Here is a 25,026-nt window from a genome sequence, read left to right on the forward strand (position 1 = left end):
TCCCAACCAGCTGCAGAATCTCCATTCCTGGAAGATATTAAAAATTCAGGGAACAGGCCTCTCAATATGCTTTTAAAAAGCTCAATAAAAAGTAAAATTTAAATTGATTAAAGCTTTCTGCCAGTTAATTTAAATCAGTTTGATCCAGTAATTTTATATCAATCCAACCTGTCCTCTCTGCAGTCCTTTTTGTACCATGGGGTTCTCCTAGACAGACCATATTGTGATACCTGACATGAAGATGCTTAAGACATTTTCTTTACTCCTTTCAAATTTCTTGTAATCATCTTAAAATTTCTGCGAGGAATATTTGCTCAAGTTCAAAACCAGATTAAGATAAGTATAATGTCAATAGGAAAATAGTGACAGATCACATTGAAGGTTTTGAAAACAAGATCCCACAATATAAACAAACCCAAAATTTCTCAGAACACTGAAGCACTTTTCAGGCAAATAAGCCAATAAAAATCAGAGCAGTGTATGCCAAGAGCATTGAATAATGTGGTGTCTAAAATAGAAAAATTCCATACTTTATTGCATGGAGAGGAAAGTAAACAGATCTGAGACATTAGGAAAGATACTAACAAGAAAAGCAGATGCATGAGAATCCAAACACACTACAATACAACATAGAAGCTCACAGAAGAGCAAGTTACCTCCTTGCTAATCACAGATATTGCATATTTTCAGCTACAATATTAAAATGGAATAAATTTCAGAGAACAGCAGTTATGTTAATGCCTGTAATAAAGAAATCTTGAGGAAATAAATTAAGGTTTAACATTTATTTTTAAGTTTTAAATAACCATTTCAGCAAACTAAGCTCCTTCATTTGCTGTTTACATTATCATAGCATGGGGAAGAAGGAAATTAACATAGTGGTTAAATATAACCCAAATGATCTTATTTTTTTTATTCTCATCTACATGCATCTGTGCCGTAATTAAAACTGTGGTTTGTAACTGAAGTGTAATCCAGATTCTCGTGAAATCATTCAGCACAGCATTGAAATTATGCTATTTGGGAGTATGCATACAAAAGCACTAAAATAGACACAAATATTTTAAGGCATCTGTAGGATAAAATGTGGAAGTTTCAATTTCGGAAAATTCAGCCCTGCTTGAATTTCTGTCTGAACAACATGTGCATGTTAAGCACGGTGTTCCAGTGTTAAAATACAAAAATAAGAGGCTGCACTGGAATTAAAGACGTGCATGAGCTGCAAGTTTAGAACATGATGTCATGAAGCCTATGAAGTATACCTTCTGGATATCTTAACATCCTCAAGGCTATTGCACAATGAAGACATGGATGTATTAATTTTTCCTTTAGCTTAATGAGCCCTATGCAAATAAAAATCAGGTGCAGGTGGCAGTTTCGTAGTATCAGAGGAGGGAATCAGATAACAAAAGTCCCATTCCTTCACATTCCCCTTGTACTAGATACAAATTGGTAGAGTACCACTTCAGTAGAAAATTATTGAATAATCATGAAAATATAGTATTTTAAATTATTGACATGATCTAAAAAATACTAAGCAGCTCCCAGCTTGGAAATCAGTGTGACAGATTCAAATGAAGGATAAGGAAGAAGTAAGTGTTTTACATATCTGCTTTTTAACTTACATCATAATCTGTACTTAAGAGTCCACTTCAGTTAATGACATGCAATTGATAGGAAGTAATTTGCTCAAAAATCAGCTTTTGAAGAGACAGCACCTTAAAAGATTAGTCTGAATGAACTACTAGTTATTAATAAAAACATTAGGTTCAGAGGTGGGTTTTCTGTTGTTTTCTTGGTTTTTTTTTTAAAGGGGTAGTTGTGGAAGTTTTGGGAGGGATTTGGGATCCAGTTAGTGGTTGCTGAAGTGCAGAAACAAGATTCATGAAGCAAAAGAAATTACAGAAGAGCCACTTATTTAAGTAATACACTATAATGAGGGATATCCATCTAGTCTACAAGGGAGAACCATGCAGTCTTGCTTGGCTTCAGGGTTCTCCTACATCTTCTCTACCAGAACAGTGCCCTAACCACCACATGAAAGTACATTTTGGCATAAGCTTTCACACAAGGGAGACAGACTGATTTCCTAGTCTGATGGTTATTTTTGTTAATAGGTAGAAGCTTCACCTTTCATATCCTTTTGTTCTCTTAACACATACTGGCAATAGAAATGAAACATTCTCTCACTTGGAGTAAAACATAATGAACCTAAAAAATTTTTAAAGTTTTACATTTTTCTTTCAGTGAAGAAAATTGCAGACATTTTGATTTTATAGGAACAAGTTCTTGATTTGAAGTTTGGCCACTGAATCTAAGTATGTGTATAGTAAGTAATCTAAAATGAAAGCTCAGAATCCTTCATCATATTTTAATTAATTCAGTGTTTAGAAGATTACACAGCTGCATAAAGACACCATCATATTTTCTTAGGGACAGCATAATTTAAACAAGACTAACTCGAGTCTGAACAAAGCTACTTCTGATATTGTGTCATTCAGGAACTGGACAATTTGTTCTTTAATTACAGCACCAGAAGTGCTATGCAGTCAAATCATATACACAGCTACCCTGCAGAAGGATTAGAAGAAGCTGAAAAGATTAAGTAGGCAGGATAACATAACTCACACTGCATGGTTTGCTTTCTTCCTGTAAAGGCTGACCCACATAAAGAATCGCTGCATCAGCTGGTGCTCGGAGCTTTCAGGGAGCTTCTGCCATGGCACTGAGCTACAGCAACTCAGCCTCCAGCACCACACCAGCCTCAGCCCACACCCCACTGACACATACAATCACTTCGGGTATACCAAAGATCGCTATGATAAAACGTCTGCAAAAGACTGCCTAAAACTGAAGATGCAAAGGGTTGACAAAAAACTAAAAATGTTCATTTGCTGCTTCCTGAAGTATAAAAAAAACCTTTGATGAGGCGGGGAGAGGGGAAGGAAGGAATTGTTGGTTTGAAGGGGGTTTTTGTACATTACAGACTGGCTTGTGACAAACAAGATTTGTTCTCCTAGTATAACTGAGCATTTTCTGGCAATTTAAAAGAGAGGGCTTGAAAGGCTATTTGCAAAATCCTAAACCTGGGCAGGAAGCAAACAGCATCATAACCGGGATAGTAGATTGTGAGCATGTGCTTGCTCTATTATTTAATTCTCTGGTACAGAAGATATATATTACCAAGTCTTAAAGTAATCCAAAACCAAGAACTAAGGACAACAGAAATAGCATGAAGTAGAAATTATTTCTGTGCATGGTGCTTATCTTCAATACAAAAATTATGTCAAGATTAACATCTAATATGCAGTAAATGGTCCTTCAGTGGACTCAAAACACATTTGATTACTTCAGGCTTTTACCATAATTATGTTTTTGTAGTTTATTAAGATAATCTTTTACTTATCATTCAGTTTCCTACAACAGACCATAATTACATTCTAGAAATGTCACGGAGGATTTCCTCAAAAAAAAAACATTAGGCTTAGTAACAAATTTCATAAATGCTTTTATCTAGATGTTGTGCTTTAAAAATTCAGGTATGTAGAGCCAAAATTCCCAAAGTAAATAGCATCTACAGCTTCCCATTTGATTTTTCTTTGCAGATGAATGTTTAGTACATACATTTCATGATTTAAAGCACAACCAATATCAAGAAAACAGAAACATTTTCAAGGAAGCCTTTATGCAGCTTCCATCTTGCATGTTGCAGTATGTCCTGAACCTACCTGCAGGTAAGAGAGGTCAACCATGCAGTCTCTTTAAGTGATTTAATTTACTCATAATAAGCACCTTGAATTTTACAGGGAGGTGGACAAGCACACATGCATTCATTTGAGCAAATGACCTCTGCACTTTAAGTTGGCAAGGGCAACTTTTCAGGTTTTGCTGCAGGTAGCTTTATGGTCATACAAAGAAATAGAGACATGGATGCCTACAGCAAAAGTTGCAGCTGAGACAAAAGTAGCTGCTTTCATCCAACTTGACTAGAAGCATCTCTAGCACTGCCTAGCAGTGGGATGATTTTCAAGACTCAGAAAAGTCGTACAAACTGTCAGTCTGAGAAGGCAGTTTATACACCTCCATTATTAATGTTTAGCTAAAGGCCAACCACATCCTAGCACGGCAAGATGAAGGCATCAGTTTTTGGGATCACAAAACTTATGATGTCAGTACTAATTACTTCTGATTTACCCAATGGTCATCATATCTGATACTCTTTTTTTTTTTCTTTTTTTTTTCTTTTTTTTTTAAATTATGCAATGGCCTGGGTTGAAAGGGACCTTTAAGATCTCCTGGTTCCAAACCCCCTGCTATTGGCAGGGACACCTTCTATTAGACCCAATTGCGCAGAGCCCCGTCCAACCCACCCTTCAACACTTCCATGGATGGTGCAGCCACAAATTCTCTGGACAAACAGTCTATTCAAGTCTGTAAACTCTTTAAGGCCACACCATACTTCAAGCTTGTTGCTGTAATTCTGCTCAATGGAATCCCAATCCCAGGTGGACCATAAAACAAATAGTTAAAAATATCTTCCAGGCTAGTCTGGAACTTCACAGTTTTCTAGAAGAATGTTTACATAATAGGTAAAAATCCAGGCCTTCTAAAAAGAAAAACCAACAGTTCTCCCTAGGCAACTGTACGATAAAAAAGAGAAATCTCAGTTTCCTTCTACAGAAGGAAAAGGCAACATTTTTGCCTTTGTTAGAACAGTTTTGTCTAGCTCTGCTACAACCAGCTAAGGATCTCCTCCACTCTGGGTCACACTGGAAGCAATTTTGGCATCTGGTTTGAGGCAGAATCTGTTATGTCCTCCATCCTTCCCCAGTATGTGGTCAAACCCATTTCAGTATTTACAGAAATGAAGCTTTGCAGCACTACTCTGCTTTCACCAGCACCATCCCTTCCCCTGTCTTCCCCTCTTCTGAGGAAAAGGAGAAAAGGAAATCTAGGATGGAGAAGATTAGAACAGGTCAACTCAACCCAGATCTGGACCTCATATGGTCTCACCTAACTAGCGAGGTAAACCTTAAGAGGTGAAAATACCTGCTTTGAAACATTATCTAATCTTTGCTTTGCTAATGCTTTGAAACACTGTCTATTGAATGGTAACACAGGTATCATTTCCAGGATTCACAGGTAATTTTTTTCAAACCAACCAGCAGAGCTAGAAAGCAGCACTGCTCACCTTGGGCATCCTAGGCAGCTGCACTCATGCATTTTGCAGCAATGTTCTATTCATTTAAGCACTCACCTTAAACATACTAACAACTCCATGGATGCACATATATGTTTTTGTGCACTTCTCTTTAGGTGTTCTAAAGAAAAGCTTGTTATCTTTCAGCATAAATTACTAACTCACCCTTTTACCCTTTACAAGTGTATGTAGAGTCTTTGAAACAAATAGACACTGGAAGAAAAATAAGAGTCCTACTTTAGTCAACTCACAGTCAACGTAGAAAAGGCCTGAATTCCCTTCCTCTCTCAAATGATAGTTTTTCCATGCCTTTAAGGGCTTTAAGTCTTTCCCCAAAGTATGCTATTCCTGTCATATTTTAGACCATCCGACAGTGATTCCAGGTGATAATGCAGATTTCTACAGTGACATACAGATAGTGCTGTGCCATTTTTTATGCTCCATTTTAAAGACACTATTTTACAATAGCAGAAGTTTTTCTAAGGTGACTTCAGTATGTTATTCTATACTAGGAAAAGCTGTTAATGTAAAACATAGCAATATGTAGGAGTAATTCAATTTTTTTCTCTCCATGCATTACTTTACACTTTCTAACATTAAGTTTGGTCTGTGATCATGATAGCCTGACATCTAGCTTAGCTAGAAAGCAGTGAGATTTTCTATTTTTGTCTGATCTTGAAAAAATACTTAAACCAGTTCATTACCTACATATTTGGCTACTTGTTTTCCAAGACTAAAGGAAATAGGTCCTTTGGAAGCCTGTGACACATTACAATCACTCTGATACAGCAAAACTCAACTGTTTATTCCTATTTGTTCCTTTCCTCCCTAGGGATTTTTGATCTATTTATTGCTCATCATGTGACAATTTAGGAGGGACTATAACTAACTTGACTTTCAAAAGCCTTTGATATGGTTATTTCTGGACCACTCTAAGAATTACAGAAGGTTTCTAGCAGCTATGCACAACTCATGAATACAATTCTGAAACATATGAGAAGTTTGAACTTTTCTTATCTCACCTGCCATTAACAAAAACCAAATCCTTGATAGTCACTACAATGCTCAGGACCACTAATGACATTGTGGTGATTTACTAAAACATGAGCTGAAATTCCAAGGAATAGCCAGCTACAGACCATAACATTTTCATACAGTCTCAGCCACCTCGCTTCAAAAGTTTCTTTTCTGTGGGTACGCAAGGATTTTTTTTACAAATATATCTATAAAATCCTATTTGCTCTAGTGATTGGATGTTTTTATTCATTTGGTTTTGCACTTCACCTTTTGACCCTCTCTCTAAACCTATCCTTGATATGTAAGAGGATGCACCTTGCACAGTCTGTTGGCGTAACTGGGACTTTCTACCTTAATTAGTTTTTGGAATCTTTCTTGTGCATGGCTCTGACAGCCCACACGCTCTCCTAAATCACTCATTTAAGAAACAATATGCAGGAAATGAATAGATGTTATATTTAGAGCTGAAGTGCTGAGTAAAAGTGTTTTATTCTTTTTATCATTTAAATTAAACATGCCTGTTTAAATCCCTCGGTGACTTCCCATTCACCTCCCACAGTAATCAGAATCACATGCTTCTGAAGTGCAGGATTACAGATCAGTATCTCTTCTGTAACACACTCCTGCCTCAACCCCACTTCTCTCTCACCCCATCACCTCCTCCAAGAGTTTCTGATTCATTCCTTGGCTCTTGCTTCAACCATGCTGACATAGCCAAGCTACAAGCCTCTTCACTGCCTTTGCCCACAAGTCTCTTCCAAATAAGCAGAAACAAGAGGTTTCATAAACCTCAACCCACATTCTCCCTCCCACCAAAAAAAACCCACCAAAGAATAAATCAAAACCAAAACACAAAAAAACAGAACGCCCAAACATCTTCTGAAGGTACAGAGATTTTGAGACAGGAAATCTGTGATTCAGTCCACAAGACAACAATCTCTCTCTGGAACAAGTATGACTCTCTGACTCCTACACACACTGGCACTTGATAGTCCAAGACAGACTTTTACAGTCTTGGGACAATTTTAATTTACTCCTCATACCTTTTGATCCACATTTTAGATTAATTTTCTCTCTGGTGCTCATTCTCAGTTCTGTTTCTCCCTTATGTATTTCTCTTTGGCAACTACAAGCCGGTGTACAACAGCTCAAATGCCCATTCAGGTTCATCTTTTCATTCTTACAAGGCTCATACCCTTCTGCCTACCCAATTTTCTTTATGAAAAAAAGTTCTTGGATCCCCATTCAGAGGGCCAAAAAAAAATAAAATTAAAAAGCATCATTTGGAGGACAGAGAGAAATAGCAGTAAGATATCTGCAGAAAGGAAAGAAAAAAAAGGCAGGAACATAAAAATGTGAATACCTCAGGAGAGAGAATTTGCCATATCTGTGCAACATCTGCTTCTCCTGGTTCTGGTGGTCCTGCCACCATTTTTCCCTCTGCCTTAACCACAACTACAGCTGTACAGACACAGCAATTGCTTTCTCTACAGACTCCTTTTGCTGCTTACCTCATGAACTTCATTATTCTCTATAATCCAGGGGAGGACACGGCAAAGAATTTATCCCTAAATGAAGTAGTATGGATTGTATTTATTCAGTTTGTCTTAACAATACAAAAGCAATTGAATAGACAAGTTAGACAAGTCCAAGAGACTCTTTAGGAAGACAGCCTGGCTCAAGAGAGAATGGAGACAGCAGGTGAGTGTTTCTGCCTGCACAGATCTGTGGGGCTGGCAGTGTGCACTGTGCACATGTGATTGTGCATGCACCTACTGCAAAGGCACGCTCAGCCTCACTGCCAGGCTGGAGATACAGAGCTGCAGCCACCTAGTTGTTATCAGGCTACCAGCTTCAGCAACCCTTAATGCTTTCTTCACACTGAGCACACAGTGCGATTTCCTCCTGTCACATACCACCAAGCAAGCCAGATCAGAAACGGAAATCCTTTAAGAGAGCATCAAACATCTATCAAATAAGCGTGAGGTTTTGGAACACATCTTCAGCCACATCAAAAACCCAGTTCCTCAGTTAAAAACAAACATAGGGGAGTGACAATATAGCAACTGCAGCGATTCTGCAGTGTACATAATAATAATGTGCCCCCAAAACCAGGCAGTTCTACTTTGCACATATATAATAGCTAAAATCACAAAAGATATGCATTAAAAAATAGAGAAAAATACAATTTAAATGCATTTAAAAATTGTCAGAGAACAAAATACTACATTTTCCAGCAAAGCTGTTTGCTTAGTATTTTGGTCAGCAGCTCTTATTAGGTGAAGCTTATTCATTTAAAGTGCAAATTAATGAAGCTTGTATTTGTAATAAAATATGCCTTTAAAGAGATCACGCTCCTCTTTTGCCTTCCCTCCTACACTCATTCTCCTGACAAGCAGGCACATATAAGCAAATGAAGAATGCCTACTAGGATTATTTCAGTGGAAAAAAAAAGAGATCATTTACTGTTGCCTGACACATCTTACAATGCATATAAATTCAAGGAGTGTGCCACTGTCTCTCCTACAGCTATGCCACATATTAGTTGTGCCCTCATATTATTAAAATCCTCAAAGCTGTTGTCATAAATACAAAAATAGGTCAAAAGGAGCTAAGATGGTTGCTTGAAGCCTTAAGTATAAAATACATACAATAGCAAAACACAGTGGTAGTCTTTCAGCACACAACCAAAGAGCACACTATAAGGCTGTTTAGTCCAGCCTTAAGTTCTTGCCCAGTAAGACCTAGACCTAAACATGTTTCTATGAATAGGCTTTGCAATGAAACTCATGTCAGCTTGGATTTAAGTATCTCTCTGCAGTGTCAGCAAGCCCCTAATATTATTAGAACTGTACTGTCATAAAAGAATAAAAGTGAAAGTTTGGATTACCATGTAGTTTCAACATACATCAGAATTAAAAAACATCAGTTAATCCTGTTTTAATCATAAACTCATTAGGATGAGCCAGCTTCATAAAGTATTTTAACCTGAATGACTCTGAATACAACTTCAGACTTTGCTAAAGCTTTCATAATTGAGTATCTATGCCACAGCAGCCAAAGTGGAGATGAGCAGAAAGGCCAAAGGCTTGTTTATTTTTAAGGCTCTATAAGATGATCCAATAAAGAACTCCATCTCCTCCTAAAGCTTTAATAATATCTGTGTCAGGGAAATAAGACCACCAACCATCAAATAGTTCTTGACACTCTAATAGCTCGATTACATAAAACATATTTTGAAAAAGAAAATACTTTCAAGAACTTGTGCAGTTGCCTGAAACCTCTTAAGAAAGAAAGAAGTGAGTTTATGGACAGAGCATTTTAGATTTTCATGAAGGCAAAGCAAAAAGTGATGGTAAAATGAAATATGATGGTGGAAATATGGTGTTTTCAAGATTAATCTGAGTCTGGAAAAAGCCAGGATGTGGAAGACAAGGAAACCAAAGCCCATGACAAATACTTTAATTATCTCAGAAACAAGCAGGATTGTAACCTGTCACCTCAGGGCTCAATAATTAGCACCTTACTCGTGATATATTGAAGGCAGGAAGCCAAATCTGTCCAAAATTTTATAGGAGATTATTTGGGAATCAGAATTTGGTATCAGCTCAGAAAAATAAAACTATATGAACAGCTTAAAAGACAGCTGTACAGTTTTAATGAAAATTTGGCCTACCAGTCTGTCTAAAAGAACATGTGCTGCACTGGGATATTTTGCTGAGAGTTGCTGGCAAGTTAAATTTAAGTCACAGGAAACAAATTCACAGATTTCACCTCTAAAGGTGCTATCAACAAACTTTAACGTAAAGTCAAAGCTATTTTCATTTTTTGAAAGAATCTACTGTGGCTGATCTTTGAATGCTTTATCAGGAAAGTGTGTTAGTAAATAGAGGCAAATGCAAGTAAACAAAAATTAAATTTAAAAATAAAAAGTAAATAAAAAGGCCTTTATGAAACCAGTCAGCAAACTTCAGAGATGCCAACCTGATTAGCCTGTGGTACAGCAGCAACAATTTGATTAAGTTACTTGCATCTGCTAGAATGCTGTGACTGCTTCTAGCTATAAAAACTGCTATCATGACCCCTGCTGTCATCACCAAACTGCACTGTCTAGAACATCACCATCTATTTGAAATTGCTGCTAATTTAGCATAAACTCTTCTTTAGGAGCCCTCATTTCAGTAGAGCGCACGACTGGGGACGTACTGGACCTGTATTAAGTGGCCTCTTGGTGAAATTCAAGGTGTTAATCATGACCAGTAGGGATGTAATTGCCTAGATCCAGCCTGCCAACACCTACTCTTCTCAAGATATACTTCTGTTTAGGCTGTTTCACTTTCCCTGATTACCAAAAGCTTTTCAAGGAAGAGGTGGCTAGAGGCACATCTGTCAATGCATCAATCAGACATTCCCTTCCTGCCCCTTTTAGGTTTCTAAGTGTGGCATTTTTTTCCACATATCTCTTTCTTAGCTTCTCTGAAGGAAAATAGCCAATTCCCATAGAAGCAATTTCAGCATTACCTTCTCTCAAACCAGTTTCTTATATAAAATATGTATTTTACATTTGAAACAGAACCTACTGCATTATAAGATTCAGTGAAAGCTTCACAGGATTCAGTTCAGTTGAATAAATATTTCTTTTATCTCTTCCACCCACTTACACAGCAGCAGGCACACTTCCAGGACACAGAATGCATGTCTCTGTTCAAGCACTGAATTCAACCCCCTCCTCTTACAATGCCTAATCACGCATTTGTAAAGAACCTTTGCAAAGTCAGCCTTGGATTCTAAAAAGGAAAAATCTACCCCAATTAACAAAAAACTTCCAATATACATAAAGAAAATATACCCCTTTGGATAGATCCCTTTGAAAGGGAGGGACATCTTTTTGATCCAAGAAGGGAAAAGAGAAGTTCTGTAGTGTTTGAAGGTATACTTCATTGGCAAGCTCACAAACTCCTGAAAAACATTCTAAGTTAGATATCTAAAGTGAAACTATTTCCAAAACACATGCTTTATGCTCTTCACACATCACAGTATTTGAGTTAACTCACATAAAGACAGTTTAGTCACCTGTTCATATACACAAAACACTTGTTTTCAGGGATAAAGCTTGAAAAGTATCACAATATTACTAGCATTTTGACTCTCAGCTGAGATACAAAGTTAGTATAGCTCTTAAGATTACCAGAATATAAGCTCTATTAATTTGATCATGTATGTGCTCAAAGACTGTGGCAAATATTAAGTAAAGAAATCAGTCTTATAAACTGGCTTTTATTAAGTCATTCCGCATTTTCTTCAAGCTAAAAGCACACACAAGTAGTTGCTGTTGTTCAGTTGATGTGAACTCTCTTTTAAATTAAATTCCTGTGAACTGGTGTACCTGACCCTTAGTAGAAAGGGTACTGAAGGAAAGAATCTGAGACTATCATGAGACACAGAGGTGGGGAAAAAGAACAACTCCATTACTAAATCTGACATTCTGGTAATACAAGTTTCACAACAAACTTGTAGCCCCTAAACAGATTATTTCACATCCTACCCACATAAAACTGCATGGGGTTCATCATAAGCACACCAATTCAAAGTACAATACAACAGTTTATTCTGAATATTTTTATCTGATTTTATTCTAATGCTTAGCAGAAGAGCAAATAAGGAATGTTTCATGCTGCACAGAATTTTATTTTTGCCTTTAAATTAGTATCCAGTGAAGACTGGGCACAGTAAACGCAGACCTTATGTTTGCATGGACTTCATCTTATTGATTATACATAGTTCTACTACATTTTATTGAAATTAATATCTACTCCTTGCTGATTTGTTAGGGGTTTTTGTCCTCCTCAACAAATACAAGTCTGTACTGTTCATTATTTTGCATTCTATTTTGTGCAAAGCTCTCTTCTACATTTTTCTTTCAGTTTTAAAATGACTTGTACATATCTTGCTTCTCTCCTGCCCTTCCACCCCGAAACCAGATATAATTTTACAAGATTTTCAGTCATATTTTTTCTGTTATTGGTGAATTTTAAAATATAATTAAACATGTACCAAAATGAAAATAGATAATTTCTTTACTTTTTTTTTATTAAAAGCAATTTTAACATGTGGTTGTACTCTGGAAACAGACTTGCAAATTAGCATTTCTTCCTAACAGAAAATTCCTGATGTGAACATGAAGTCTTGCCCACTAAACTTACCGAAAAACATGCTACTACTATTAAATCAGATAATGACTTCCACTGGTTGCAGTTTTGGCTCATTACAAGTATTATGCTAATAAACATAAATGCTTAAAACAACAAATTCCTCAAAATGGCTTTTACCAAAATAAGAGATGCCACAATTTCTTTCTCCTGCTGTATGACTACTTTCATGTTCTCATTCTTATTCTCTCTACCAGCACAAACATATAGTGACTACTAGAATCAATGTCATAAAGACATAACATTGTCTTTATTGATGACATAAAGAATCAAACACTGTATTTTTTATTCACAAGATAATAATTTCACTCTTGTCAACAGTAACAAAGTCTTAATTGACCAATTTGGCCAATGGATGTCAAATATGTAGATTTAGGTAAAATGCTAAGAGTCTAGAAGAGCAGAAGAGAAGAAGAATGGTAAAAGATTTAGAAACTACTGTCTCCAAAGAACAGTATATGATGTTTAGCCTAAAGAAAAAAATTAAAGTATATGAATAAGAACAGTCATTCAGTACATGAGACTATTGCAGCAAAACAGCAACAAGTTGCTTTACAAGATGACAGAAGGAAGTACTATTAATTAGTCTAATATAGACCAGGAACATTTAAGTCAGGTACTACCTACCTTTTGAACTAGAAAAACTATTAAAGCAACTGGAATAAACCACCTAAGGATTATTGTCCAGTTTCCATTGTTAGATTAAATATGTTCTGCCAAGTCTAGATACATTCAGTCACTGTTTCACTTCACAGAGCTCAGCAGCAATTATCTTTTATGCTATTCCCTGTAACATCACATTCCTTCTTCTTTGTGCTCCTTTAACATACCCTCAGTCCAACTTGTGGCATGACCCAATGCTTGTGGATCAAGCCACAAATATAATTCAGAAGCTGAACATCTTAAAAAGAACACATCTGTTTTCTTAAACTGTGGGACTTCTCTGGGTTTTGGCGTGAGGCACAGGCTCATTTTCAACCTTGAGGATTTTTCAGGGTTTCAACAACCCTGGAACACTGATCAGCTAGAGGTGATTATATGTAGCAAGAATAGTCAAAGCCTATACTACCAAACATGGTACTGTAGAACGTCTACCTTAGTAAATAGCTGGGACAACTTTAGGATCTTCTTTTTTGAGGATTTCTTGGGGAAATCAGCTGCTTTTTTGGACCTTGTTTTGACAGCACCTTAAATCAAATGTGCTGTCAACTCTTATGCCCACACCCAATGACACCATACAAATAGAAGCATCTCTGTGATACTTTTTATGGCAATCTGCGTGAACAGTAAGAGTTACAAAGAAAAAATGCATACATATTACTATTCCTAATATGCTTATTACTATGCAAACATTGTTCTTGAATAATTTCAGAAAATCAGCAGAAAAAATGATACTTCTTGTATGACCCTATTAAAGATTCTGGACTTCATGTTTGTTGTACCTAACAAAATTTTTAAAAGGAAAAAACATGCTAGGACAGAGTTATACAATTGTAAAAATACCATTTTTTGTGATTTTCTCTCCTATCTGTCATGCACTCACCTTGTCCAAAAGCAAGACAACAGCAGCAGCAGCAAAGCATTACAGTGAAACTACCTGTAATGCTTGCCCCAGGCTGCAGAGAAACATCTACTCCCAACACTGGTGTATGTTCCTACACTTCAGTACACTAATCCCAAGTACTGGGTGAAAACAACTGACAGGGCTGTGATCCAAGTTAAGGATAACTCAAAAGCCTCCCAAAAACCCATGTGGGGTGGAAGTGGAGATACAGAGTGTTATGCTGTCAGCTGTTTTTTTGAGTTCAGTGATCTGCTTTATAAAACAGTCCAGCAAATAGTTGTATAAGCACAATTAAAGGAACAGAGACCTGTAGCAGGGAGTCGAAAGGAACCAAATCACCTAACTTGTGTTTATTCAAATCACATTCTACTCAGCCTGTATCAGGCTGGCCTCTAACGCCCATAACAAATCCACAGCCCACCAACAACTGCAGGAATTTCTCCTCCAATATATTTGTGCTCAGGAGAGGCCCGAGGTGTACAGCTGACTAAAAAGGGGCTGCAGTGCATTCGCATAGCGTGGGAGAGTTACTCACGCATGAGCTCCTTATAGTAACCAACTCTCCCACATTGTGCACTGCATGTAGTTAATACCTATATGGATATCAAAAAAATTTTATACGGAAGAAAGTTGATTTGCCTTCTGAAAACATTAACTCAGATATTCCCTCCTTAAAATATCAAGAATGAGATATTGCACTAAGTCTGGTATTAAATTTCATTCCTAAAAAAGAAAAAAAAAAGGGAAAAGCAAAGAGTTAAGAATGCAGAAAAATGTGACTTGATATGTAAACACAGCAGAAACACTGGTATGGCATTATGCAAAGTTAGTGCCACTAGAGATGAATTATAAAATAACTTGCTCTAAATGAGGGACAAACACTAAAAGAATGTACACACATTCATATACCAGCTCTCTTATTGTTGCAGACTGGGGGGAACCTATTGAACCAAGAACTGAAGAAAAGAACAAATGTTCTTTTGTGTTTAACTAATGTAGCGATAACATCCAGCGATGAGGGCCTCACGTGTTGACAGTTTACGGACTAATTGAATGTGGTTTTCTCCTCAATCACAGACCTACACCTAATTTGTCTACTTCCACACCTGGTCAAAAACATGCATAAGTTAGAACAGGACAGTGGGGAGAATAAAATGGACAGCTCTCACTGAAAAGCTGCAAAGGCACAGTCAGGAAGCACTCTCCTGTCCACATGTAGATCAAGTAAGATTCTAAGGAAAGAAGCTCGGAGTTAACCTGCCCCTTGAGAAAGACCAATGAGCTGGGCTATGATTATGTATTCCTTTATAATTAGTTTTCATAAATATACAATGCAGCTATTTTAATTCCAAGAACTACTTAGCAATTCTACATTACTTAAACATGAAGCTTGCACACCCTCTTCAAACATTATATCACGTATTAGAAATTAATTCAATACCTATTCTTACTATGTATAACCTGAAGAGATGGAATGATACACTTGAAATCCCGTCAAGGGTTTCAGAATAAGAATCATAAGCAGCTTACTAGAAGATGATGCTCCAGTTCAACACATTAAATGTAAAATGGCATCTTAGGTTTTAACTCCTCTGTATTCCTACAAGATAAATTCTTAACAACTACCAAAATTTCACAATATCTTCTAGGTCACATAGACAAGAAATTGAGAGCTATAGTTAATCTCAATAGCATGCAACACGCTTATGGAGAGAACACATTTTTAACTAAGGCCTGACAATCTGCACTAGGTTTCTAGGTTTCCAGAAAGTCACAGCAACAATTTTCCCATCTTGGCTTTCAAGCATAATGAAAAGAATTTGCATCAGCATATTTATTTTTATCCACAGTGTTTATTTCTGCTGTAATGCAAATAAACTCTACATATCTAGTAATAATAATGTAAAAAGGATGAAAGTGACAAAGTAAGAGAAAGTTTACATACAATACAGTCATATTACAAGTATATTCACCATCAACATTAAAGTGCAACTATATTGGAAAAAAAATCAAAACCCAGCTTAGAAGTCTAACTTTCTTCAGTCTGACAGTACTCAAGTAACCACAAACTTGTAATATCACTCACCAAGCCATATTATTTATACTAACATCCCCATCATCATCAGATATCTATATTTAGACAGATAACCTGAAGCCATGAAAATTAAAGCCCTATCAGACTCATGAGCATTAAACCCATGGATTTCTGGCCTTCAAAGACTCCTGCATGACAAAGAAATGTAATGCTTTTCCTCCCTATTAACATGGAAGAGTCAGCATTGCCAAGGACAGGTGATAATGCCTCCTCCTAGACAGCACCTACAGCCAAAATACAGTAGCACTGCCTGTTAAGTCCCCTCCAATGTTATGGATTGAATGTACAAGATTAGGGCCATCAAGCTCTGTCAGCAAGACAGAATATTCTGCTTTAAGGATGAAAAGCCAGAATGATCAAGCAGCAAGAGGTTAGTTAGGAAATCTCTGACAGCTCCGGATTTGCTCAAGGTCTTCCACTCCGATACAGAGATTTGGGCAACCACCCAGATTTTACCCAGATTGGTAAAATACAAGAGAATTTCAGCCTTTTTTTTTTCACTATGCACATTCATCATCAGACCATAACAATTCCTTAAAAAGGAAGATTCTTAAGAAACAAGTCATTAAGAAAGACAAGAAATTAGTCTTGCAGAATTAAATTACTTATGATATGACCTAAGATATGGAAGTCTTAGTAGCAGGATATTTTATTGGCAGCATTTCTCATTTCAGGAAGTATTCAGTCAAGCACGGCTAAAACAAGCAGTGTCCCCATTGGATTCAGCAGCCAATAAAATGCTATTAATTTCAGCCTAATGTCCAGTAAAAGCAAATAATTTCAGAATACATAATTGCAACAGAAGTTTTCAATGACAAATGCAGTAACATGGTTTTGCACCCTGCTAAAGCAGCAAAATAACTGCTAATAACCAGTTATTCGGCATTGGGCAAGAACAGAAAGAAGAGCATAGCAGTACAAAGAAAACATGAGAATTAAATGTATCCCCCATTATGCAACTAGCTTTAAACTTATCAAACCTCCAGAACAAATCTCAAAAGATACTGAAAAGAAAATCTACTCTGTCCATCTTAAGTCCACCTCCATTTAGAAAATATTAGATGCAGGAGGCTATGTTTTCTAAGCTAGTATTTGTTTTATTCTAATTTAAGCTTCATCTTAAGGTACAGCCAATTGGAAAAACTTATTAGCTCTGTGTGGGATAGACAAAACCTTCATGATAGATATTAGTTGATTTAATTAAAAAAAAAAAGCAGTAGCTAAACATTTCTGCACAGCTGGTCACTGGCAAGTTACAGAGATTGAGCAGGGAAAAGTACTTTATTGTGCAGGCTAATAGTGAAAAAAATAAACAGGACAGATTAATTGGACAACATGGTTTCACATTAAGGAATAAATCTACTTTACTTATGTAAATTTCACTTAAATATTAGAGAAGAGGTGTACAGAGGTGGCATTAATTTTAGGCAGAGTAGACCATCTATTTTATTGCATTACATAAGATTTGGTTGCAAAGACCACTAAAGTCAACTAACTGTTCATTTACTTGAACTGTCTTTGAATTTGACCCAGAATTTAAACAGCATGACTACTTACTATGTAAGCACAAGGTCTGAAAATATTCCAGTTTACAGATGAGATTTCCCATGTTGGAGTTGAACCACAATGACAAAATAAATGACTCTGCACATTGCATCTCATTTGTTGCAGAAAATATTCTCACTCTTACCTGCACATTTTCTTCTGTAACTTGAATTTCAGCAGTGTAAATATAATCAATAAGCATCCTTAGAGTCCAGCCATCAACTTCCTTTATTCGAACTTTTTTTGCTCGGCTTTCACTCATCTCACCTACAAACACAGTTTATTAATCAAGTAAATAAGACAGAAATACAGCATGAATGTAGAAGTTTAACAGCAGCAGAAATTTTGTATGAACAGTTGTGATAGTAGAAAAACTTCAACACTAATAATTTAATTTCTTCCTTCCTCCAATGAGGAAGGAAGGTTTTGTTGCCATCATGCAAATGCTACCTGGGTTAATACTTTTAGTGCAGCTGACCTATTTTTTCCAGTGTAAAGTATCAGGAAAATATTGTTATCAGACCTAAATATGACACTTCAAATGCATACAAAAACATTTTGCTGGGAAAGCATATTAAAATACTCTAGCTTTATTAACTTAACTGAAGGAGCATACCAAACACAGTCCGGAGTAAATTTATTTAAATAAGAAAAGTTATATCCCCACAGAAGAATTAACATACATATTTCTTTGCTTGACTACTTATTATTCCCTTGGTGATTTCACCTCTTTTGCAGCTCCAATTTAACAGCTCAAGCTAAGATAAAATGGTAAGCAAGGGAAAACTTGTTGGATCTCATTTTGTGGAGGCTGACATGTTGGCCATATGCCACAACCCATCTTCATAGAAAGGCCTGCAAAACATCTTCCACCTTCTAAAATATGATGTTTCTCAAAGTGCAATATTTTCTTTATGGATGAAATAATTACCCAAATATATATTTTGAAGTAATGACTATAATCTTCTATATGACTTCCAGATCAGGTAATCTCAGACCTTTAAACCCTCTTGCACTGACTTTCACTGAGAAACAAAACATGAACTACAAAAGTGATGTTGGAAGATATATAAAATTTCACTTTGGAAGAGTATATCCCAATCTCTGAATACATGAGTTTCTTATTCTTCTATATAGGATATAATTTCTTTCCCTTGGGCAATAAGGGTATTGGTGATATAATAAATTTAATGTATACAACAAGAAAAGAAGATAGGATGGAGAAGTGAACAAGAACATGCTAACCATTGCTGATATTTTTTTATGAAGTCATACACATTTTCATTGCTTGTTACTCTCTGGTCTCCAGAGTTAGTGTCAAACAATGCATTTTACCCAGTGCTTTCAGCAAAGAGATCATCACTGACAATCTGTCACCACTATTCATGGTACCATACTTTTTTTTGAGCTGAAGGGTAAAGAACAGCATTGCAAATCAACCCTTTAAGTGGCAGAAAGTTCAAAAGACGTAAAAACCAGCAAAATCCAGCTCCCACAGAACTTTTTCCTTTCACCTGCACTTCTGAAACAATCCCCTACACCTTTGAAGGATGACTGCAGAACCCTGCAGGGCCCTGTATTCCAAGTTCCTGCTTCTAGTTTGACACAGATTAAACCTATTGATCTTCAGAGCATGTAAGCTGCAACTTATTTATTATGCAAGCTGCTGTGGAGGTGGTCCTCTGGGAAAATTCTGTGTGTGGGAGAGCAGATTTTGATATTCTGCAAGCACATTAGATTTGTTTTCAGATTTTGTGTCAAGGCTTTTAGAGTCATGGATAGGCACCTTCTCTATTTAAAAACCAAGCCCAGAATATAAAAATAAAAAGCTCTGAACAGGAAAAAAAAAAACCAAACCAAACCAAAACACCCCACACCCAAACAACAACAACAAAAAAACCACTCAACCGAAATAATCCCAAAAATACTTGCTTCCAACTTTCATGTGAACCACACATGCAATCTTACTACAATTCTAGATCAACCCATATCTGTTTGCTAGATCATATAGAGGAAACCAGAGATGCACTCAGCAGGCAGGCTCAGGCTAGAATTCAACCTGCTGAAGAACTCAGTTTATGACTGGGAAGCAGCACCACCATGTCTCCACAGAGTTCTTAGAGACAGGAAAGCATATAATGAACTGAAGAAAGCACTGAGCTGATCCAACCTCCCAAGCAGCAGCAGCAAAGCACCAACTGAGGTGGAAGATACTAAGGGGCTACAAAGATACAAAGGGGCTATCTAAAAAACTTACATAGTTCCTCACAAAGTAATACAAAGAAGGCCTTTTTCTTCTTTTTTATTTTTTTTTACCCAAGAATTTTAGAAACGGAGAATGGAAGTGAAGAGAGCAGGTAAATTGGTAAATCCCTAAGGATAACTGCCATCGTCACCTTTATCTGAAGTCAGCCCCTATGGCCACTGAAGAGTCCCTTCTCTGATGCTTTATAATCAATTTCTCTAAACATTTAAGTAGATTTAAATTATATTTCTAAATAATTCCACTGTATAAGACAAAAGAAGTATTCCTATTAACATAGTTTAAATAGCAGGGACTCTCTTCCCTATCTCCTCATTGGATAATTGTTACTAACTTACTACATTTTGTAACTTTAAAAGACAATACATTTTTCTTTCCTGATAATTATTAGGGTTACCATTACATGTACAAATGACGAAAAGGAAAAAAAAAAAAACAAACAGGCAGAGAGTTTGAACCCAGTTAATGCCATATCCCAGCCTGCACTGCAGTAATGTTTAATGACTCAGAGAATGATGGACTCAACCTGCAAACACATGTTTAAATATAAACTTCTAATTTCTAATCAAGAAGTAACCCTAAAGCATAAGAGTGCAATTTTTTCCACTATCTTTTCAGTCCGTGTTTTATTCTGGATAGAGGAAGATACTTCTCCCTTTGGTTGTGGCTGGTTAAGGGATCAAATTTGCTTATTTGAACTTGCAGATTACTGAATGAGAATAAAAATCCACCTAGGAAGTGTGGATTCCAGGCTTCATGGAGAGAACAATCACAATGAAATTCAAGAATTTTTGTGTGGGGAATGGCTGAAATGCACCAATACCACAGCTGGGCCGTGCTGTAAGCAACCTATAAGCCTAGTATAAAATCTGCTGATAACTCTTAAAGCCACAGCTGAACTCTATTTAAGCTCCCACCTATTTTGCTCACCAACTACACAAACCTCACCACAGATACATTAGTTAAACACTTCACACCCATTACTCAAGTGAGTGTTCCCAACTCCTGCACCACTGGGGCTAAAGAACGCCTACATTTAAAAACATAAAACAAGTAAAAAAACTTAAAAGGGAGGATTTCAGTAATTCCATCTGGAGAGCAGCTACAGACACTGCTGCACTGGCACTCTGAATGGGTAATAAACTTCTTCACAGAAAGGGCAGTCAGGGCAAGCAGAAATGCCTTAATCACAGAAGACATAATAAAAAGCTATATGCTGAGCAAAGAGTATTTGCAATATGATAGTCAACAACAGTTAGTCTTTAATACAGAACTAATATAAGAGGCTTGCATTTCTCTGCTACTAAGGTGATTAAAAGGAACTGTAGAAGCAGCCTTTTTTATTCTAATTTTATGGACAGCAGTAAAAATGAAGAAAGAATTTATCAGTCACCCACAATGTTTGCCTCAACCACAAATGCAAACTTAAAGAACTGCTCGAGGAAGAGATATTTAATTTTACAAGCAATTTTAAAGCATTCTTGTAGAAGTTACTCCACTTCTGGCCTTGAATATGTCAAAATATTTGCCTATAAAATCAAGAATGATCAGCTGCTTCCCCAGAACACAACACTTCCCCAGAACAGTATTTCAAATTTCATCCATCTTGTTGCATACAATTAAAATTATTAAAACACCAATCTGTTTGCATATGGGCAGGCCAAGAGTCACATTTCTACCTCCATCTGAGCTGGTGGTCCGAAGCAATGGATTACAGAGAAGTCTTTTAATTTCAGACAGTTGACATTAACTACAAAGCTGGCACAAGATTTGAGGATGAACAGACAAAACCTCAGAAGTTAATTTTAACATGCATTTAGTAGCATTCTTACTTTGGCACTGAATTTCACATTATTTCCATGTGATTTATAACCATGATGGAATTAAGCCCACAGCACAGGAATTTCAGCTGGAGGCTCCTATGAACCTGAACCTATCTTAGCCTTGCAAGCCCTCAGCATTCCTGCTCTAGCAGTAAAGCAGTAACTTGGCCAGCATGGAGTGCGTAGAAGTCGATTCAAGCCTGTACAGAAAAGTAGTGGCAATGATGCAGTGTACATATGTCATTGAGAATTACCCTAAATATACTGAAACATGCACTCCAGCTATAGGCTGCCAAAGCCACAGAAAGCTTTCATATCTACTGACAGCCTAGAGCATTCATGGGCTGAAGAATGTAGAAGCATTAGTTTTCAAAGGACATAATTTACTCCAAAATTCACATGAAAGTTATTTTAACCTTCTTTTGGACAAGTGAGATAACTAGAGGCTGAAAGGGTATAACAACTTGACTATCGCTGGCTTACTTAACATCTAATTTGTTTTTTAATTAAGGAGAGTTTTTAAAGCATTCATCATGCTAACAAAGGCTATGTTGACAGTATGTCCTTAGACTGCAAAAAAAAAATCATTAAGAATCCCAAATGTTCCTATTGGCTTATCTAAAAATCAAATTAGATCCTAAAAGGCAAAAGTAATGAAATTTTAATCTTTATACAGTAAGACTGGATTACAACATAGTAAGTATTGAAACATTTGGTACCTGTAAACATGGCATGGAAGTAGGGGCTGCAGGCGGCTAACACAACTCTATGCGCTGCAATTTCCATGTCTTCAGCTACTATCGTCACATCACACAGCAAGTTTTGACTATTTAGAAATATCAGAGAAGGCAATTTCACATAAGTGAACTACAACAGAAAAGTATATATGATATCACAAACAATTTATTTTCCCATGCCATCAGAAGAGGCAGGCAGACAATGTTGATGAAGGATTGTTTTTAAATGTGTTACACAACCACATGTTACTCAATCAGATTACGGATGGAGCTTGGGTACACAAAACTGTTTAAAAATCAAACAACTGAATTGTGATTCATTGTACAGAAGTTTTCTGCATTGAATAACCATAATTTGTATCAGTCCAATTTATAAACATTCTCTCTGGAAGCCTGGGCCCCTTTGAACAACTAGGATAGAAAAAACAGAATTTAATGTATACAAGCACTAAAAAAAAGTTACATAAGAAACAAGGCTTTACAGACAACAAAGAATCCAAATTTCAACTGAGGTGCCTGTATCACATTACACTGGAAACTTATGCCAACTTAATCTAGTACTCAATCTTCTCTATATTCACTGTTTTCCAAGCATTTTTCATATTCAGCCCATGCACACAATAGCAATTATTTTTTCCAGTCTGAACAGTTTAGCATTTATTATGGTTAACTTTGTATCTTGACTGACTTTGTATCTTCATTACATGCATTTGTATTCTTGTCCTTTGTGACTGTAACATATTTCCTCCCTGTTCAGTTGCAATAAAGTAACATCTCATTTATAACCATTCCTAACACAGGTGTTTCTTACGCAGTTTACAGCTATTGGCTGTACCTCTTCCACTTAAACCCTTATAATCCAATTTTCTAGATTGAAAAAGGAGAGGAAAAAAAAAAAAAAAGAAAACATGCCACAACACAAAAAGGCTGCAACTTCACAGCGTAAGGGTTACAGTCACCGCTTCTTTCCTGTTCATGCTAGCACCGTCCCTGTGGAGGCAGTATGGAATCCACAAAACTCAGACCCACAGCAACAGAGGGAAGAGGGAAAAGTACGACTTAACAAACATATGCTATAGGGATGGAATTCCTTAGGGATTCCTAGAGCTGTACACCAATCTAGTGATTTCTATTCTCAATATCTTAAAAAAGGTAATTTTTTACCATTCCTGAATACATAATGAAGATTTTTAGATAGTTTGCAACTACCACACTGAGTTGTAGCAAAATCAGGTGAGCAGTTGCATTTTGTTTGGACAGAACTAGAGCTCTCAGCCAAACTGCTCAGATATTCACCTCAGCCCAAAAGAAAACTCTGTGATCTCTCACTTCTGCAATTATACAAATTTATGAGCCCAGACTCAAGTAAGGTGGCTTTGCAGAGGTCACACACCAAAAATTTTGGTGGCCACAAGTAACCTTTGGGGCCATATTGCAATCCTGGCAATTATCTTTCTACTTTCAACTCTTAATACCTACAGCAGCTATGTAAATCTCATAAATTTAGCTTGCAATATAGTTATTATCAAATAATATGTACAAGGTAATGACTGTATCAGACAAAACACACAATTCAGAGGATCTTGAAACAACCGTTACACTTATAAAAAAAATGGAAACAGAAACCTACGCATAAAAGGGCATCAGACACCCAGCTTTATCAGACACCTGCACTTATCCTGACAACAGTAACAAAAAGTTTTATACTTAGTTGCACAGAAATGCTAAAGATAACAATGAAGCCAGAAGCAACAGATTATATCAATGCACAACTAGGGTTACTAATTACATTGCACATACACAGACGGAGTAACACCTCCAGTCCGGAACTGCATCAGGTGAATGAATATGCTCTGAGCTACTACAGAGCTGACAAGCTAGAAAAACTACTGAAGAAACAAGCTTAAAAACTTCATCATGTACTCTGCTGCAAGCATCTTGTGGCTTCCACAGCAATTCAGCACCTTCATTTCATGAGGGCACATCAATCTATTTTAGAAAAGGTTGTGTTCTGAAGTGGTATTGAACCAATTTGCTTATATAGAGTGACTGAATGAACAGAATTGTGGGGGATAAACCATCACGGTATGGAAAATGATAAAGAGGGGGTTAAGCAAGTATGCATTTAAGAATAACTGAGCAACTGTTTACCAGCTTGCAGGCTATTCTTCATTGGTTCATACAGAGAAAGTTTTCATTACCCTCATCTTCAAAAGGTTCTGGTAAAGTCTTGTTTGTAAGAACGAGAATTTTGATAAATATAGGTAACATCAAATTCCTTTGTGATAAAAGCAAATTATAATAAAGTGAAAAGATAGGCATCAGAGTGTAATTTTGTCACATGTCAAGAACTAATTAGTTTTCCTAATGAGCTTTCTATTCAGTGTTGAGGTGATGCTGAGCAATGAAATGACAAAAAATACAAGGGACAAAATTGCTAAAATTTGTCAAAATTTGAAGGCACATAAAAACTCATTAACAAGCTACTAGAGCCAGACAACCTGACAGCAGCCAAAAATTTAACATAAACACACAGATTTAAGCATTCAAAACCAAATGTATTTAGATGTTTA

At 36.6% G+C, this 25,026-nt stretch overlaps 1 protein-coding gene across 2 annotated transcripts in view; it reads right to left on the reverse strand.

The window, feature by feature from the left end:
* The window catches only part of KLHL2 (kelch like family member 2), a 53,787-nt gene that overhangs the window by 23,850 nt on the left and 4,911 nt on the right, over window positions 1-25,026 (reverse strand). For both annotated transcript variants that reach the window (XR_004060685.1, XM_030947581.1), the window contains exons 3-4: window positions 22,436-22,542; window positions 17,776-17,897 (exon numbers count right to left, since the gene is read on the reverse strand). Coding sequence is in view for 1 of the 2 variants with exons in the window: in XM_030947581.1 (XP_030803441.1) it covers window positions 17,776-17,897; window positions 22,436-22,542 (229 nt within the window). In the remaining variant the exon portion in view is untranslated. The remainder of the gene's footprint in view (window positions 1-17,775; window positions 17,898-22,435; window positions 22,543-25,026) is intronic.

The sequence above is a fragment of the Camarhynchus parvulus genome, chromosome 4 (genome assembly GCF_901933205.1).
Source record: "Camarhynchus parvulus chromosome 4, STF_HiC, whole genome shotgun sequence".
Classification (NCBI taxonomy): domain Eukaryota; kingdom Metazoa; phylum Chordata; class Aves; order Passeriformes; family Thraupidae; genus Camarhynchus; species Camarhynchus parvulus.